This window comes from Pangasianodon hypophthalmus, chromosome 9 (genome assembly GCF_027358585.1).
Source record: "Pangasianodon hypophthalmus isolate fPanHyp1 chromosome 9, fPanHyp1.pri, whole genome shotgun sequence".
Classification (NCBI taxonomy): domain Eukaryota; kingdom Metazoa; phylum Chordata; class Actinopteri; order Siluriformes; family Pangasiidae; genus Pangasianodon; species Pangasianodon hypophthalmus.
The window spans coordinates 23,607,836-23,624,410 of record NC_069718.1 but is presented as its reverse complement, the minus strand read 5'-3'; the positions used below and the strand labels follow the sequence as shown (position 1 = coordinate 23,624,410).

At 38.0% G+C, this 16,575-nt stretch overlaps 1 protein-coding gene across 1 annotated transcript; it reads right to left on the bottom strand.

The window, feature by feature from the left end:
• Positions 1–1,504: 1,504 nt before the first annotated feature.
• On the bottom strand, positions 1,505–14,114 carry hdac10 (histone deacetylase 10). Its single transcript, XM_034307129.2, has 21 exons — positions 13,909–14,114; positions 13,735–13,824; positions 13,515–13,649; positions 11,800–11,896; positions 11,611–11,708; positions 11,238–11,342; positions 11,069–11,137; positions 10,844–10,970; positions 10,398–10,463; positions 10,225–10,284; positions 9,643–9,732; positions 9,438–9,544; positions 9,121–9,188; positions 8,200–8,431; positions 5,780–5,870; positions 5,377–5,462; positions 5,139–5,192; positions 4,938–5,019; positions 4,394–4,585; positions 3,620–3,779; positions 1,505–3,350 (listed from the first exon to the last, which is right to left on the bottom strand). The coding sequence occupies exons 1-21, from the start codon at positions 14,097–14,099 to the stop codon at positions 3,319–3,321; spliced, it is 2,232 nt and encodes a 743-aa protein (XP_034163020.2). The 5' UTR covers positions 14,100–14,114; the 3' UTR covers positions 1,505–3,318.
• Between the last annotated feature and the right edge of the window lie 2,461 nt (positions 14,115–16,575).

The following is a 16,575-nucleotide window of genomic DNA, read 5'->3' as shown; positions in this document are numbered from 1 at the left end:
TGAAAGATAGCTCCCTAGCTTACTCAGTCACATTATTAATTAAGTTATGTTCTGCAAATTATGTGGTATAATTAAATCACTTGAATCACTTCTTTTTCCAGCAGAGGGGACACAGTGGCTTGGTACGTTTGCCTCACACCTCCGGGGTTGGGACTTCGATTCCCGCCGCCACCCTGTGTGCGTGGAGTTTGCATGTTCTCCCTGTGCTTCACTGGTTCCTCCGGGTACTCCGGTTTCCTCCCTCAGTCCAAAGACATGCGTTGTAGGCTGATTGACATTTCCAAATTGCCTGTAGTGTGTGATTGTGCCCTGCGATGGGTTGGTACCCCGTCCATGACGTCCCCCTCCTTGTGCCCCGAGTTCCCCTTTTTGAGTCTCAAAGCTCCCTCGCGATGCTGTGCAGGATAAGTGGTACTGAAAATGGATGGATGTATCACAGATAGCATAATCTTTTAATGAAATCTTAAATTAATAAAGTCTCCTTTAGTATATAGATATACGTACGAGCAGGGTTGTCTGTGAACCTTTAGGGGCCCTAAGTGACATCCTACTGGCAACACTGTCCGTGATTTTCACTTGTGATTGTCACATTTCACTACGCAATGTTGTGAGATCAAACTAAATCAGACATTTGAGTTTGATAAATCTCCATGTTAGTAGCCATTTTTTGAACATTTTGCTAAAACAATGATTTTTCATACTAGTAATATATGTATTACTATTACATAGATGAACATTCTCTTAACCATAAAATTGCCATAAAAAAATTTGTAGTATTTATTTGTAATATTTAATTAGTTTATTAGCAAGCAGTTGTATCTAAAAGTATAAATGTCTGCATTAATACTGCAAACCAGACACATTTGCCATGTTTATGGACTGTTTGGCTTTTCATACTGCCTCTGCCTCCTCCCACTGTCAGGACCAAGGCTGTAAAATTAGCATCCTAATTTACAGAGAAGAAAACTCATGACCTGCATTTTTAATATAATTATTTTTTACCTTTAATTAAATTTGCTGAATTCTAAATACCAATGATCCAATCTTAGTGTAAAAAAGGAAAATGTACAAATATTATAAGACAAATGGTTACAAATGAACCCGTGTTATATGAAAGTCTATTAACGGACACATAAATGATCTCACTGTAATATCCACTGTATATCTTACACCATCATATTCTGTTATCTTCTTAGTACTCAGTGTCCCATTGACCCATCTTTATAACATGCATTTTAAAGTACACACTACAGTCAGGTCCGTAAGTATTTGGACAGTGACACAGTTTTCATAATTCTGCCTCTGTACAACACCACAATGGATTTGAAATGAAGCAATCAAGATGTGATTGAAGTGAAGACTTTCAGCTTTAATTCAAGGGTTTTAACAAAAATATTGCATTAACTATTTAGGAATTACATCAATTTTTTTAATGGAGTCCCTGCATTTTCACAGGCTCAAAAGTAACTGGACAAACTAACATAATTATAAATATAAGGATTATTTTTAATACCTGGATGCAAATCCTTTGCAGTCAATGACTACCTGAAGTCTGGAACCCATGGACATCACCAAACGCTGAGTTTCCTCCCTTGAGATGCTTTGCCAGGCCTTTCCTGCAGCCGCCTTCAGTTGCTGCTTATTTGTGAGTCTTTCTGCCCTCAGTTTTGTCTTCAGTAAGTGAAAAGCAGCTCAATTGAGTCGAGGTCAGGTGACTGACTCAGCCATTTAAAAACATTTAATTTCTTTGCCTTAAGAAGCTCTTGGGTTGCTTTCACGGTACATTTTGGGTAATGACCGATCTGTACCGTGAAGCACTATCCTATCATCGGTGACCGAGTTCCATTGGCAGCCATACATGCCCATGCCATAACACTGCCTCCACGTGTTTGACAGATGATGTGGTATGCTTTGAAACATGAGCCCTTCCTTTCCTTCTCCATACTCTTCTCTTCCCGTCATTCTGGTACAAGTTAATCTTGGTTTCATCTGTCCAAAGAATCTTGTTCCAGACCTGGGCAGGCTTGTTTTTTAGATGTTTTCTAGCAAAGTCTAATCTGGCCTTTCTGTTCTTAAGTGTTAGCAGTGGTTTGCATCTTGAGGTAAACTGTCTGTATTTTCATTCATGAAGGCGTCTCTTGATTGTAGACTTTGACAATGATACACTTAGCTCCTCGAGAGTGTTCTTGACTTGGCTATATTTATGAAGGGGTTTTATCTTCACCACGGGAAGAATTCTTCAATCGTCCACTTTAGTTTTCTTTTGTGGTCTACCAGGCCTTTTGGTGATTCTTACCTCGCCGCTGCATTTCTTCCTTGTAAGAATGTTTCAGTTGTTGATTTGGCCACTCCTAAAGTTTCTGCTATGTCTCTGATAGGTCTGTTTTGTTTTTTCAGACTAATGATGGCCTCCTTCACTTGCACTGACACCTCTTTGGACCACATATTGAGTTCCCATGAACAGCTACCAAATGGCCACATTTGGCCGTAAAACTGCTTGTCAGTCAATTGTACAATTACATTTTAATTACTGTTAAAATAGCGGGACCATGAAAAAAATGGCTGTATTTCCGAAATGGTTAATGCAATATTTTTGTTAAAGCCCTTGAATTAAAGCTTGAATTAAAAAAGTCTACACTTCAATCACATCTTGATTGCTTCATTTCAAATGCACTGTGGTGGTGTACAGAGGAAAAATTATGAACATTGTGTCGCTGTCCAAATACCTATGGACCTGACTGTATATCTTTATTTCTTTTAGTAATCTACTGTAGATATTTCTGATAATCCTTTCACAAGGTCGGGGACAGTGGGTATGAGTGTCATGTGATAGGAAATAAAACTGCATTTCTGATTAGTACTTATTTTAAATGGTTTCTCACATGCTAAAATGACCTGAACATAACGTGTCATATATTATCAAGTCGGAAAAAAAAAATTCCCACTAGAATTTAATCTGTAAAAAATTTACATATTACCCAAATTCAGAACATAAATTCAGAAGCTGTATATTTAATGAATTAATTGTTCACTGTATCAGTGTTTTTATGTTAACATTCTCTTTTACTAAATCAGGACATACTTAACATTTTTCATTAATTGGCAGTGGGGGATTTTGTCATCTATCAAATCTATACATATAAATGTGTTCTAATAACAACATACACATCACTGTCACATTTAAATCCATTTCACACAAACATATCACCCAGCAAAAAAAAAAAACACTGTCACACATCATTAATTGGGTACCCTCGACTCTTTACTTATAGAAATGATAATGATGAAGTTCACAAATGGCAGCAGGAAGAGTCTTCATCAGTCCTGACGCTCTGTTCCACTTTCTGAAACTGAGCACACACACAATCACATTAATGATGCACCATTATACACATTTAGCTTTATTTAACAAGTCACCCATTGTCTGCCATACAAGTCCCTGTGAATGAGTTGTATAAACACAATAACATATTAGAATGAGCACATGAATATAAATTTGTGATTTGAATTTACAGCTGGGACTACTGTCAGAGATAATTAATCACTTTAAATTAAACACTTCCTGACCAAAAAGATACAAGAATTCAACAGTGCTATGGTCTAAGTAAAATTAACTCACCGGTGTTCAGCAGTAGACTCCATCGCTTCTGCAGTCTCTGCCTCTGTGCCTCTATAGCCTCCACATCCTCAGCCAGAGGAGGATCCAGAGGCCCAAGCGATGGAGCGGGAGCCCCAGAGAGAGAGACTCCTGTAGCCCTCACCATGTCTCTGTCGCAGCCCTGATTTCAAGAAATATTACATAAGAAACTTTAAAAAATAACAAAAATATATATACTATAACGATACTGAATCATTGAGTATCAGCTGATGTCGATACCTATCCAAAGTTTTTCTCTGAAAAACTTATATATTTTTTTTTAATTATATTTTTTGGAAACACTTCACTTAAAAAATACATAGATAAAAATATGATTATAGTATATACTATAATAAAATCAATCCTAACAAAAAGTACATTCATGTCTCCTTATATGTAAATATTTCTAGTAAAAAAAAAAACTTTTCCAAATCCAGTTCCAGTCTTTTCCATCTGTTACAAGATCGGACTGAATTTGTGCCTTTTTTCTCCGATATCTGATCCACTATTTTTGCTAGTATCAGCCCTATACAGATCCTGTATCAGATTTTTGAGATATGCTAAAAAGGATTAATTTTATTAATATTAGTCATTACAACCTACAAACATGCTTTATAGTAAGTAAACTAAATAACATATCCATCTTAAATAAACTGCCCACTTTTAACTTAAGTGGCAAGATGTGAAAACAAGGCGAGATGTGTGTATGGGTCCCTTTCCAAAAGGGAAATGAGTGTATGCTTTACTGCAACATACCTTGAGCAGCGCCAGAGTTGTGCCCTGTGCTACCCCCTGCAGCAGGCTGGTGAGCTGTGCCCAGACACGCACCTCCAACCCACCACTGCCCTCTGCCATGACCTGCAGCACCAGGCCTGGATTAAACTCATACGCTAGGGGCAGGAGCAAACCCAACACTGCGGCCATGACACTCGCACTGGAGAACACGTCCTGGAGGAAGCAGAGGTAGAGATTTTACCATGCTATACAGTGCTACCGTCTTCAATATGTCTGCCCTGCAGCAGGACAAGTAGTAACATATTTCTCGCAATTAACAAAAGGAATATAATAGCTAGAAGTAAAAGGACAAGCAAAAACAACAACAAACATACAAATATAGTGACAGATAGAAAGAGAGGATCTCTACAGACACTTAAAATGGACTATCAAACTACTCCTAATGTCATATTTTCAATTGTGTAACATTATGATTATGTTCTTGATATATTACTACAAGCTGCATGTAGAGAAAAATCTCAATGATATAATCACTAATGGCTTAAAATAGTATAATAATACACACCTTGTTCAGACACACAGGCACATGATAGAGAGACTTCACTCCTTCAGGCTCTTTTCTGCAGATCTGCACCAAAAGCACTCTCCTGTAGAAGTTGAATATTTTTTTTCAGTTCTAAAGTTTAATATCTTCCTTAGACTAAAGTCACTCTGTACATGGCAAACACACGGTGGAAGGAGACATCATATGTGAAACAAGTCCCACCCATCTTTAGTGTCCACTGGAACATCACCATCTCCCACAAACAGCACCAAAATCCTGAAATAAAGCAATACATACATAATAGTGTTAGGCACCATACAGCATTCCTGAAAAGTTACTGTCAGTTTCTTCTAAAAATGTTAACAGATTAAAGGTCTCAATACTGTCTTATTATTAGTAACAACACTTTATTTTCATACGTTCATATTTCTCATATTTCAGAATGCTTTAAAGCTCATACCGCTCAGACAGTGAGTTTACGGCATGCTCCACAGCACACTTCAGAGATACAATCGCATCAGGCACCACAACCAAGCCATTCCGCACCTGCCAATGACGGAGCATTAGATCTGTCCATTATTAGTTACACAGCATCTCATTTTTCTGCTGCATCAAGGCCTGCTATCTCCAGGTAGTTTAAAGGTGAAAAAGCTTTGTTATGCAAAGTAAAAAGCAATATATAAGGGAGTATAAAAACTAAATAATTACATAAGCAGACATGAGGCATTTGTGTATTTACTTACTTATATATGACTATAATACGGTACCCGAGCTTTCATCTATTGATTTAAAGGAAGATAAACTTTATTTAAGTTTTTAGCAAATTACTCTGGTTTGCACATATTAGATTACAACCACTATACCTCTTTGTTCTTGATTTTCTCCAAAAGTGAAACAACATCCTGGATGCACTGTAAGGACTTCTCATCAGTCACGTCCTGAAAATGTTTATTCCTGTTAGCAGAAAACATTGTCAAGTTTTCCTTTCTTATATAACACCTGTTACAAAAAGCAATTTCTTTAATAAATCACACAAAAAAGTAATCTAATTTCTACCACATCTATTTTTAAACAAATTGCTACATTATGTGGAGAATTAAAGCCCCATGCACACGAGCTGCTTCACACACACACACACACACACACACACACACACACACACACCTTTAACAAACAAAACTACTTTTTTCACATTTCACTAGTTATTGGATTAGAGTTATTGGATATTCTGAGTAATTCTAATAAGAGAAGATCATATGAAGATCACAAGAGAAGATCATATGAGAGAGAAGGTGAAGGTCTGTCAACAAGTTGAAGGGATTTCTGGCCTTATATGAAGTGCATTAATAATGGATTTGTAACAGCACTGATATTTGACAAATGATATAAACATTATGTAAATAAATTTGTTATATACACATATATATATATATATATATATACCAAGATCCATGCCATGGTTAAATTCACACAGATCACACTTTTTCCCCATTCTGATGTTTGATGTGAATATTAACTGAAGCTATTAACCTGTATCTGCAAGATTTTATGCATTGTGCTGCTGCCACATGATTGAATGTTTGGATAAGTGTGTGAATGAGTACGTGTCCAAGTGTTCCTATTAAAGTGGATGGTGTGTATATATATATATATATATATATATATATATATATATATATATATATATATATATATAAATATATATATATATAAATATATATATAAATATATATATATATAAATATATATATAAATATATATATATATATATATATATATATATATATATATATATATATATATATATATATATATATACATACATATATATATACACTATATTACCAAAAGTATTCGGTCACCTGCCTTGACTCACATATGAACTTAAGTGCCATCCCATTCCTAACCCATAGGGTTCAATATGATGTCGGTCCACCTTTTGCAGCTATTACAGCTTCAACTCTTCTGGGAAGGCTGTCCACAAGGTTGAGGAGTGTGTTTATAGGAATTTTTGACCATTCTTCCAAAAGCGCATTGGTGAGGTCACACACTGATGTTGGTCGAGAAGGCCTGGCTCTCAGTCTCCGCTCTAATTCATCCCAAAGGTGTTCTATCGGGTTCAGGTCAGGACTCTGTGCAGGCCAGTCAAGTTCATCCACACCAGACTCTGTCATCCATGTCTTTATGGACCTTGCTTTGTGCACTGGTGCACAGTCATGTTGGAAGAGGAAGGGGCCCGCTCCAAACTGTTCCCACAAGGTTGGGAGCATGGAATTGTCCAAAATGTTTTGGTATCCTGAAGCATTCAAAGTTCCTTTCACTGGAACTAAGGGGCCAAGCCCAACTCCTGAAAAACAACCCCACACCATAATTCCTCCTCCACCAAATTTCACACTCGGCACAATGCAGTCCGAAATGTACCGTTCTCCTGGCAACCTCCAAACCCAGACTCGTCCATCAGATTGCCAGACGGAAAAGCGTGATTCATCACTCCAGAGAACGCGTCTCCACTGCTCTAGAGTCCAGTGGCGGCGTGCTTTACACCACTGCATCCGACGCTTTGCATTGCACTTGGTGATGTGTGGCTTGGATGCAGCTGCTCCGCCATGGAAACCCATTCCATGAAGCTCTCTGCGTACTGTACTTGGGCTAATCTGAAGGTCACATGAAGTTTGGAGCTCTGTAGCAATTGACTGTGAAGAAAGTCGACGACCTCTTTGCAGTATGCGCTTCAGCATCCGCTGACCCCTCTCCGTCAGTTTACGTGGCCTACCACTTCGTGGCTGAGTTGCTGTTGTTCCCAAACTCTTCCATTTTGTTATGATAAAGCTGACAGTTGACTGTGGAATATTTAGGAGCGAGGAAATTTCACGACTGGATTTGTTGCACAGGTGGCATCCTATGACAGTTCCACGCTGGAATTCACTGAGCTCCTGAGAGCGGCCCATTCTTTCACAAATGTTTGTAAAAACAGTCTGCATGCCTAAGTGCTTGATTTTATACACCTGTGGCCAGGCCAAGTGATTAGGACACCTGATTCTGATCATTTGGATGGGTGACCGAATACTTTTGGTAATATAGTGTATATATACATATATGTATATATATATATATGTATATGTATATATATATATGTATATGTATATATATATATATATATATATACATATATATATATGCAAAAAAAGGCATACTCTGACTTGTAAAGGTCAGGAGGTCTGTGTGTTCCCTGACAATTAGAGAGTAATTATCAAAAGGATAAATGCTGCTTTCTATAAATAACCTGATTTTCTCCGCCTCCTGAATACACTCTGGTGATATTTCACTCAGGCACTGACAAGCCTCTGGGAGCCAGTCCTCCTGCGCTTTAGAGATCAGCGCAGCCGTGTGCACAGGAGGTGCATCTCTAGGTAAGGGTTCAGGCCAGACTCGATGTTCAGTTGTCTCTTCTTCCTGCTGTTCATCTTTCTCTTCCACTCTGTAGCGCTTGGTGCTTGGCTCTGAGACAGGGCAGCCTACAAATCATATAAAACATATATGTTATTTCCATATGTTTTCTTGAACTACTCATCTAAGATGACCTTTGAAAAATTTACAATATAAGATTGTATAGTAAGGGAACAATAAAAACTTGTTCTGCTTGAGAGAGTGACAAGGCTAGTTAAAACTCAAACTAATCAGTCAGGGATAAGCTTTATTTTTGTTAACACCAAATACACCAAGCAAGATTTTCATGTATTTGTTAAACTCCTAATGTGTGTCAGTTGAATCACTTTAGAAAAAAAATAAGCAATGGAACATATACTGTCTGGCCACTTCATTAGGAACACCATAGGCAATCCAATATTACTGTGTAGGACCTGAATTTGCTCCCACAAGTGCCTCAATTCTTTGGCCATGGATTCAAACCACATTCCACATTCAAAGTCACTGATATCAAAATTTTCCTCCATTCTGATGTTTGATGTGAGCATTAAACTCTACCTGTCTAATTTTATGCACTGTGCTGCCGCCATATGTTTGGCTTTTTAGATAATTGTATAAATGTGCAGGTGTACAAGTGTTCCTAATAAAGTGGCTGATGCACGTATGATCATACGGTCATCCAACATTATACTAATTAAAAATATTTTTTTTGCTACTAATTTGACTTGCATCATTAATGTTTAAAACAACAACAACAACAACAACAACAACAAAATACCCATGTTTTTGAGACAGCCCCAGTTCTTCTGGTGAACAGCTCGAACATTGTGGACAGACTCCACAGCACTGCAGAGTGATAAGATACTTAATTTCAGGACAGAACACATGAGAAATACAAGCTACTCCAGATATTATTATCAGATATGTTTAAACTGAATCATTTTAAACTAGCAATATTTTCTCTCTATTTTTAATATGCAGTTGCAAATAATTCCATCATCTGCTTTTAGTACTTCCTGCAAACTTTCCTTGCAAATCTCCACAGAAGTAGAAATCTGTTCCATGATATACTACACTACCTGCAGCTAAACACACCTGTGACATGGGGGACCAATATCATTCAGCACTGGTGTGGGATCTCCAAGCAGAGTGTGTACGGTCTGGCAAACTGACTGAGCAAGAGACGTTAAGTTGTATCCACCCTAAGACACGGAAAAGGAGGAGGAATTACTACATTACTACAGACTGCTCTATGAACAGAAATACAAGAATGTATTTAGATTTACAGCAGTGTACATGCCTCCAAGACAACACACAATCTGCCCTCAGCCAGAGACATCAACAGGTGGGTAAGGTGGCCAAAGATCTCTGGAGAAGCACACATGTGACCCTGGAAAAAACACAATTATACACAATTGGCACTTTCACCAGAAGTTTAACACTGCACATTTACCTTAGGAACATAGGATAGTGGCTGTCAACCTGTTTTCAGCCGTGGACCCCTAGCATATTCGGAGTGATCCTTGTGGACCGCCCCCACACATTTTAAATATGTAATGTACTATATAAAATAAATTAACATAGTAGTATAGTAAAAAGTATTCTATACCAGTCTATTTTGTTCCTAAAATATTAAAACATGTAAAAGTGGTATTTTTGTTAAATATTTCAAAATATACCTTAAAAACATTTTAGGCCCATTACATTTCAGAAAAGCCACCGAATTACTGTTTTACTTTTTAAATTAACCTACATGCTTAGACATGCACATCTGAAACTCTCTCACTACTGAGAGGTTAGTTTTGTAAACATAGATAAAGCACAGCTAAAAGATATGATCATTGGTATTTATGACATACAATAAACTGGAAATATTAATCACCTCTGGATCTCCTATGGCAGAATCAAATCCTGCACAGACAAACACCAGCTCAGGATCAAACTGGAAAAACATGATATAAGATCAGGAGTTTCATTAGTTTACACAATACAATATACTATATAAGCACTTACATTTCTGAGCCTGGAGTTTTTTCAAAGGCCTTTAATAGTTACCTCATATGCAATGGGCAAGAGGACATGGAAAAAAGCTGAGAGGTAGTCACTATTGCTCATTCCCACCTGGGAATAAAACAGGGAATACAAGAATCTAAAACAAATTTACTGTTCACAAATAAACATGGTGTCCTCATGACAACAAATCACTTAGATTAGAATATTTATTTGCTTTTTTCAATGCAAAGTTGGTAAAAACTAATATACTGATCACTAAACCTTACTAGATCTGAATAGTCAGTGCATTTGTTTCCAGACAAATTGATCACTGCTAATTGGAGGATGACAATTTCTATTGTTTTAGCACTGGACAGTAGTTCATTAATTATATACATTTTTACTGAGATAAAACAGACTAAGAGGAAGCTCAGAATGTGAGGGTATTCACCTCTAAATTTGGTGAACAATAGTCTCAATATGAATTTTGAATTTTTGGAGAGCAGTACCTTATTCCAGGGCAGGTTGATGTTAAAGCCAGTTCCTTTGCCCTTCCCCACACTGTCATAATCAGACTCAGCAAGGTTGGGCCAGAAACGCTGGTGCTCATAGCGATGCCACGAAAAATACAGTACACTGTGAGCAGAAAGTGAAAGAAAAAGAGAGGCAGACAGTTAGCAAATCAAAGTGCCAGGTTTGACCTTCATTCCCTGATTTTGTAAAAACATACTCACCTGGAATCCTCTTCAAAGCAGTACTGCACTCCCTGTCCATGGTGAATATCCCAATCCACGATCAACACCCTGAACAAATGAAAAACGACTTCAGGCTACAGAAAGAGGCTCATTTCCAGTGGCACTAGCTGACACTATTTTATCTCTCATGCCATACTCTACTCGATACCTGTTGAGGTTATAGTGTTTCTTGGCATAGAGGGCAGCTATAGCCACATTGTTGAACACACAGAAACCATTGGCTTCACTCCGCTGGCTGTGATGACCAGGGGGCCTGAACACAATATAGGACAGAAAAAGAGACAATGAATTAGGGGAAAGTAACAGCATTATTTGGGGTTTAAAAAAAAAAAAAAAAAAAACAAAAAAAAAAAAAAAAAAAACCACAAACCGATTTATTTAAATTTACTTAAAATTCATCTTAGAGACAAGTCTTAGGTGGACATTTTAGGCAGTCTTTATTTAGATGACAACTGAAGAGACGTTAAGGACACTTAAATAACACAAATAACTCAAATGATAAATAGCAACTTGATGCTTACCTTACAAGAGCCATTCCATTCCTCACTTTCCCCGTCATAACGTTATCCACCAGCTGCAGCGCAGCACCAGCCGCCAGCGTAGCACAGTGGTAGATATTCTACAAATATAATAGGGACCATGAGCATGATTGTGTAAACAAGCAAAACAAAAGTTTTAACGCTGCTGGTGTCCTGCAATATGTGGCTTACGGGATGAAAATAAACGTCACCATACTGCTGAGTGAAGGTCAACAGATCCTCTAAGCTCATGTGTGGGGTTTGTTTCACAGCTTCAAGATACTCTTTACTGCACAGAGCACATAAAACGAGACAAGAAATGAATATTGCCCAAATAAGCCTGTCTCACATTTTGGTGAATGGCTTGCAGGGTTTTCACATCTCAAGAATAACATTCTTGATACTGTACATCAGGACGGTATCAACACAGTTAACAAGGTGGACTTTGTCCTACACTCTACGCCTTGAAAAATTAAATTTAGGAAATGTTATTCTTGAGATAGCAAAACTATTCTTACCGAACTTTCATATGACCAGCCAACCTGAGGTAAAGTTACGTATTGTAACTTTAATAACTAACTGTATTAAACAGTACTGAACAGTAAACTCATCTCGTCTTCCCTAAAAGTCCCTCACAAAATGAAAACATAGATATTCTCTGAGCTTTCTCCTGTTGAAAGTAATTTTTGCTCTCTTGCTTTGAGGTGTCAAAGATTCTTACATCCAAATGCTTCACAGTGTTCACTAGAATTTTGGCAAAAAAATTTGTGGATGCTCCGAGTTCATTTAAAATCAATGGGAACGGGAAAGACACCCCTACTGAGAAGGCTGTAGACACATCAGTCTTAGCTCAAATCTTGATTTTGTATATCTATGCATCACAAAAGTGCACTGGCTTCCTTAACCTGGATGTTTACGCCACATGTGATTGCATAATATCCGGGGAAGGGTCACTGATAGGTGCGCTACAAAACCAACTACAGCAAGTAGCAGCAGTCAAACATCTTTTTTTTTCCAGATGCTAGGTGACACCTGCATAGAAAATCACAGACGTGTCTCCTGATGGGATTAAAATGATCAGACGACCACGGAGTTTGGTGAAAATCAGTAGGAAAATCAGCCAGTAATTTTCTCAGAAGACCACAGAGAGAAACACTGACATGGCCGAGTCAGGCACAAATAAAACCACAGGGTAAAACCATAACTGTAAAACAGGACCCCATGTAAATTTAATCCTGTCCAGATAGGGCTTAAATGTTTTCAGAAATCTTCCTTTTTCTTGTGAAGTGTTGATATGCAAATAAACATGACAAGTCCATTCCATTCTCTGTACCACTGAGAACAGGGTCATGGGGAGCCTGAAGCCTATCCCAGGGGACTCGGGGCACAAGGCAGGGGACACCTTGGACAGGGTGCCAACCCATCACAGGGCACAATCTCACTCACACACACACACACACACACACACACACACTATGGACAATTTAGAGATGCCAATCAGCCTACAACGCATGTCTTTGGACTGGGGGAGGAAATCAGAGTACCAGAAGGAAACCCCCGAAGCACGGGGAGAACATGCAAACTCTGAGCACACAGGGCTGAGGCAGGAATCGAACCCTCTACCGTGGAGGTGAGAGGCACTAAGCCACTAATGATTAACTGAATATGCAAATTAGTCTATGATATCATCTGGAGGCCTCTAGCAACTTTAGTTAAATTCCCCTGAAAAGATCAGATAACACTGATTTTATTTGACAACACTGATTTATTCATCTTGTTAGTCATCTGGATTTCACAGCTCATCTTCATTATTATTATCATCATTATTATTATTATTACTATCATTATTATTATTATCCACAGTGTGGATTAGAGTCCACTTGCTGTGCAATAGCAGGACAGTCTACCTGTGAACTAGCAGGATGTCCTCATCAGTTGCTTGGCGAGTGGGAACACACACACACCTCTGCTCCAAACCTCTGCACTTCAGCGCCTCATAACTAACTGTTAGGCGCTCAGGTACCTCGATCTTACAGGCTGGGCTGCACACAACAAACCACAAAGGCTTGACTGCATCTCTGAAAACAGCATTCTGCAAAACTACATGCGTCCAGAAATCACACTTACTCAGTCCAGAGCAGTTTGTACCGAGTCATTTCCTCATCGTAGATGAATCCAGTGCCAGACATGATCCTAAAACTGGTTTCTGTAGGGATACTACAGTATAAAGTAGGACTGCCTCAATTCAAAACTTTATACAAACTTTGTACTACTGTTACTGACGTCACTCTTGATACTAACCTCTCTGAGGAGTGTGTCAAAAGAGCAAAACACTTCGAAACACTGTATCGGTGCTTTGATTCGTTTTGCCGTGAACACGTGACCAATGATGGCCGAACCTTCAACCACGTGACTGATTTGGGACGCTGAGGCACTTCATCCTTTTGACCACCAGATGCCACTAGCGTGCTCTGTGTTGAAAAACGAGTCATGACACCTGCTTCGTAGGGGTGTAACGATACACAAAAGTCGATACGATTCCGATACAGTGGTGTGATACCTGATGTGTAACATTTTTAATACAGCAGAAATAGATTTACATTTTTTATTAAAATATTCAACATTATATATACAAGCACAATAATTGAAACTTAATAATGACACAATGTTTGTGTGATCTAATCAGTCTCTTAGCAGCATATAACCAGACAAAAACTGCAACAAGACAAAAGCTGTTAGTTAGTTGTGCTTTCTGAGATACGTAGTTCTCTGTAGTCCTTAAATGTGTTAAAATCAACAAAGAATGATATGTCAAGAGTGATGGAAAAGCTGCCTTTTGCTGCAGAGACAGCGTGTGTGTGTGCGTTTGCCATATGAGCTGTGTATACATACACATCAGAGTTTCCGTTAGCCGGTAAATATCGGGTTTTGACCGTTAAAAATTCCCAATGTCCAATAAAATCAAAAATTGTCAGACATGATGTCCGGTTATAAATATTAACACGAATCAGAAATACGTTAGACAAAGTATGTTCGCAATTGCACACATAAGGTCTCTGTCTTCACAAATTTTTTTTTTTTTTTTTGTCCTGTAACGTGTACTCTGATTGGCTCACTATTACATCCTTGATACTTACGAAGTTTGTATGTGTGTGCGTGTGTGGTACATAGCTAAAACATTACAAGACAAGCTAGCATACAATAGTGCAACAACCAAATATGGCTAAGCAAACAACTCTCAGTCATTTTCGAAATCCTAACTCGCCAGTTCGATTTCACTTCGGCAGCAGAATGCTGCTGTGCCATGAAAAATCACAGAAAATAGTCATAAAAATGGAGAGAAACAAATTAGAGTGGGAAATTATACAATTTCCATTATTTTAATATTTCTTTGTAAACAAAAGTATATGTGGCAAAATGCAGTTTAATGTTTTCTGTGCCATTTTAGTTTTGAATGTTTGTTTTATTAGACGCTAATTCCACGACTGCCGTTTGTTATTTTGAGTAGTGTGGTAAAGAATATGTAATAAATAAACTTTTATCTTTCATCTGACTTGATTGTTTTGTTATTATTATATCGCATACTATGCACAGTCCAAAGCGTTACACTCCAAGAAAAAAAAAAACACAGAAACTGGATTTTTTTCAGTTTGTTTGGTAAACTTTATCATTCCCGGACACATTGGTCGGCACCAAAATTTCTTAGCGGAAACTCTGGTCCACATACTGTAACATTTCGGTCCACCACTCATTGTATTGGTGTACATCATTACAGCAGGCTACAGTCTCTTTTCATGTAATGTTAATCATCTTCATCATACCATGTTGTGTTTTATCCAAAGAAAATGAATGAAAACCACAGATTGAACTGTGTATTGAAAACAGCACAGTCTATTAACACGTGAAGTGTTTATGCACCTTTGGCAAACTTATGCCTCTCGGGTCACAGTATTTTAAAAAATTTTTGTTGATTATTTGTATATTTCACTTATTTATAAATTAGCCTGCACATATAAATAAAAAATCTTTATTAGTTCATGTGTATTAATTCTTACTGCAATATCTGCAATGGTTAATGCCTGCAGCTGGTGGCAGCATACTACATGAAAAAAGTCTGAAACTGCCTGAAGCCACAAAATTGTCCCAAAATTTTGCTTGTGACAGGAAAACTGGGGCTAACAAAGTGTAGCATTCAATCACATATAGTATATTGTATACTGTCATACTTGCAATAAATACTGCTGTCATACAGCCATTTTCATGTTCTTATCTTGCACACCTTATGGGTCTATCTGTGTAACAGCTAGTATCTGTGGTTGCTAGCTTGTGTTATGTTCTCTTGCTAGTCTTGTTAGCTATGAACTGTTCTTATTGTGTCACTGTGTCACTTATCACTGTGTCTGGGAATTTTTTCTCTATGCTCATAGTGAACAGAAAGTTCTACCACAGTGTTTGGTAGCTTCAGAAATGATTCTGGATCCATGTCAGGCCCTAAACTAGCCATGACAGCCACCCTCAAAAGGTTGATGACTTTATATGACTAAATATGGCTAGACAATTATATGCAGCCCACAGCAACAAATGTACTCTATCACATAGCACTGGTCTTGAGGAATTTCACCTGGCTGAAGTAAAAAAAAGTTTTATTCTATGGAGGTTTTGGACTCACGGCTATGCTGCACCCAGACTGCATAGCACAAGCTTTAACTAACATCACGGATTATGAGTAAATTGCCCTGGGCCATATGCCTGCTGTTGACACCAACCAAATAGACTGGCTTTGCTGAAAACCTTGCCATTGGAAAATAACTACATCAAGTCAGTGGGTCCTGATGACATTGTTGCAGGGCTACATACTCCAGTTCCAGAATAAAGAAGTTTATTCCCTTAGTAGAAGAAGTAGTTCTACTCATCATACATTCTTGGAAGAAAGTCTGGAAGAAAGATGGTGGTTTCTGTCTGATCTAG

What these genes read in the sequence shown, in the direction of transcription:
- hdac10 (XM_034307129.2), bottom strand. Translation starts at nt 14,099, where the DNA reads ATGACTCGTTTTTCAACACAGAGCACGCTAGTGGCATCTGGTGGTCAA. An exon ending in CTGCCATAGGAGATCCAGAG is followed by an intron (nt 9,733 to 10,224) that starts GTGATTAATATT and finishes TGTTTTTTCCAG; the next exon opens with GGTCACATGTGTGCTTCTCC. An exon ending in CAGGAGGCGGAGAAAATCAG is followed by an intron (nt 5,871 to 8,199) that starts GTTATTTATAGA and finishes TTCTGCTAACAG; the next exon opens with GAATAAACATTTTCAGGACG.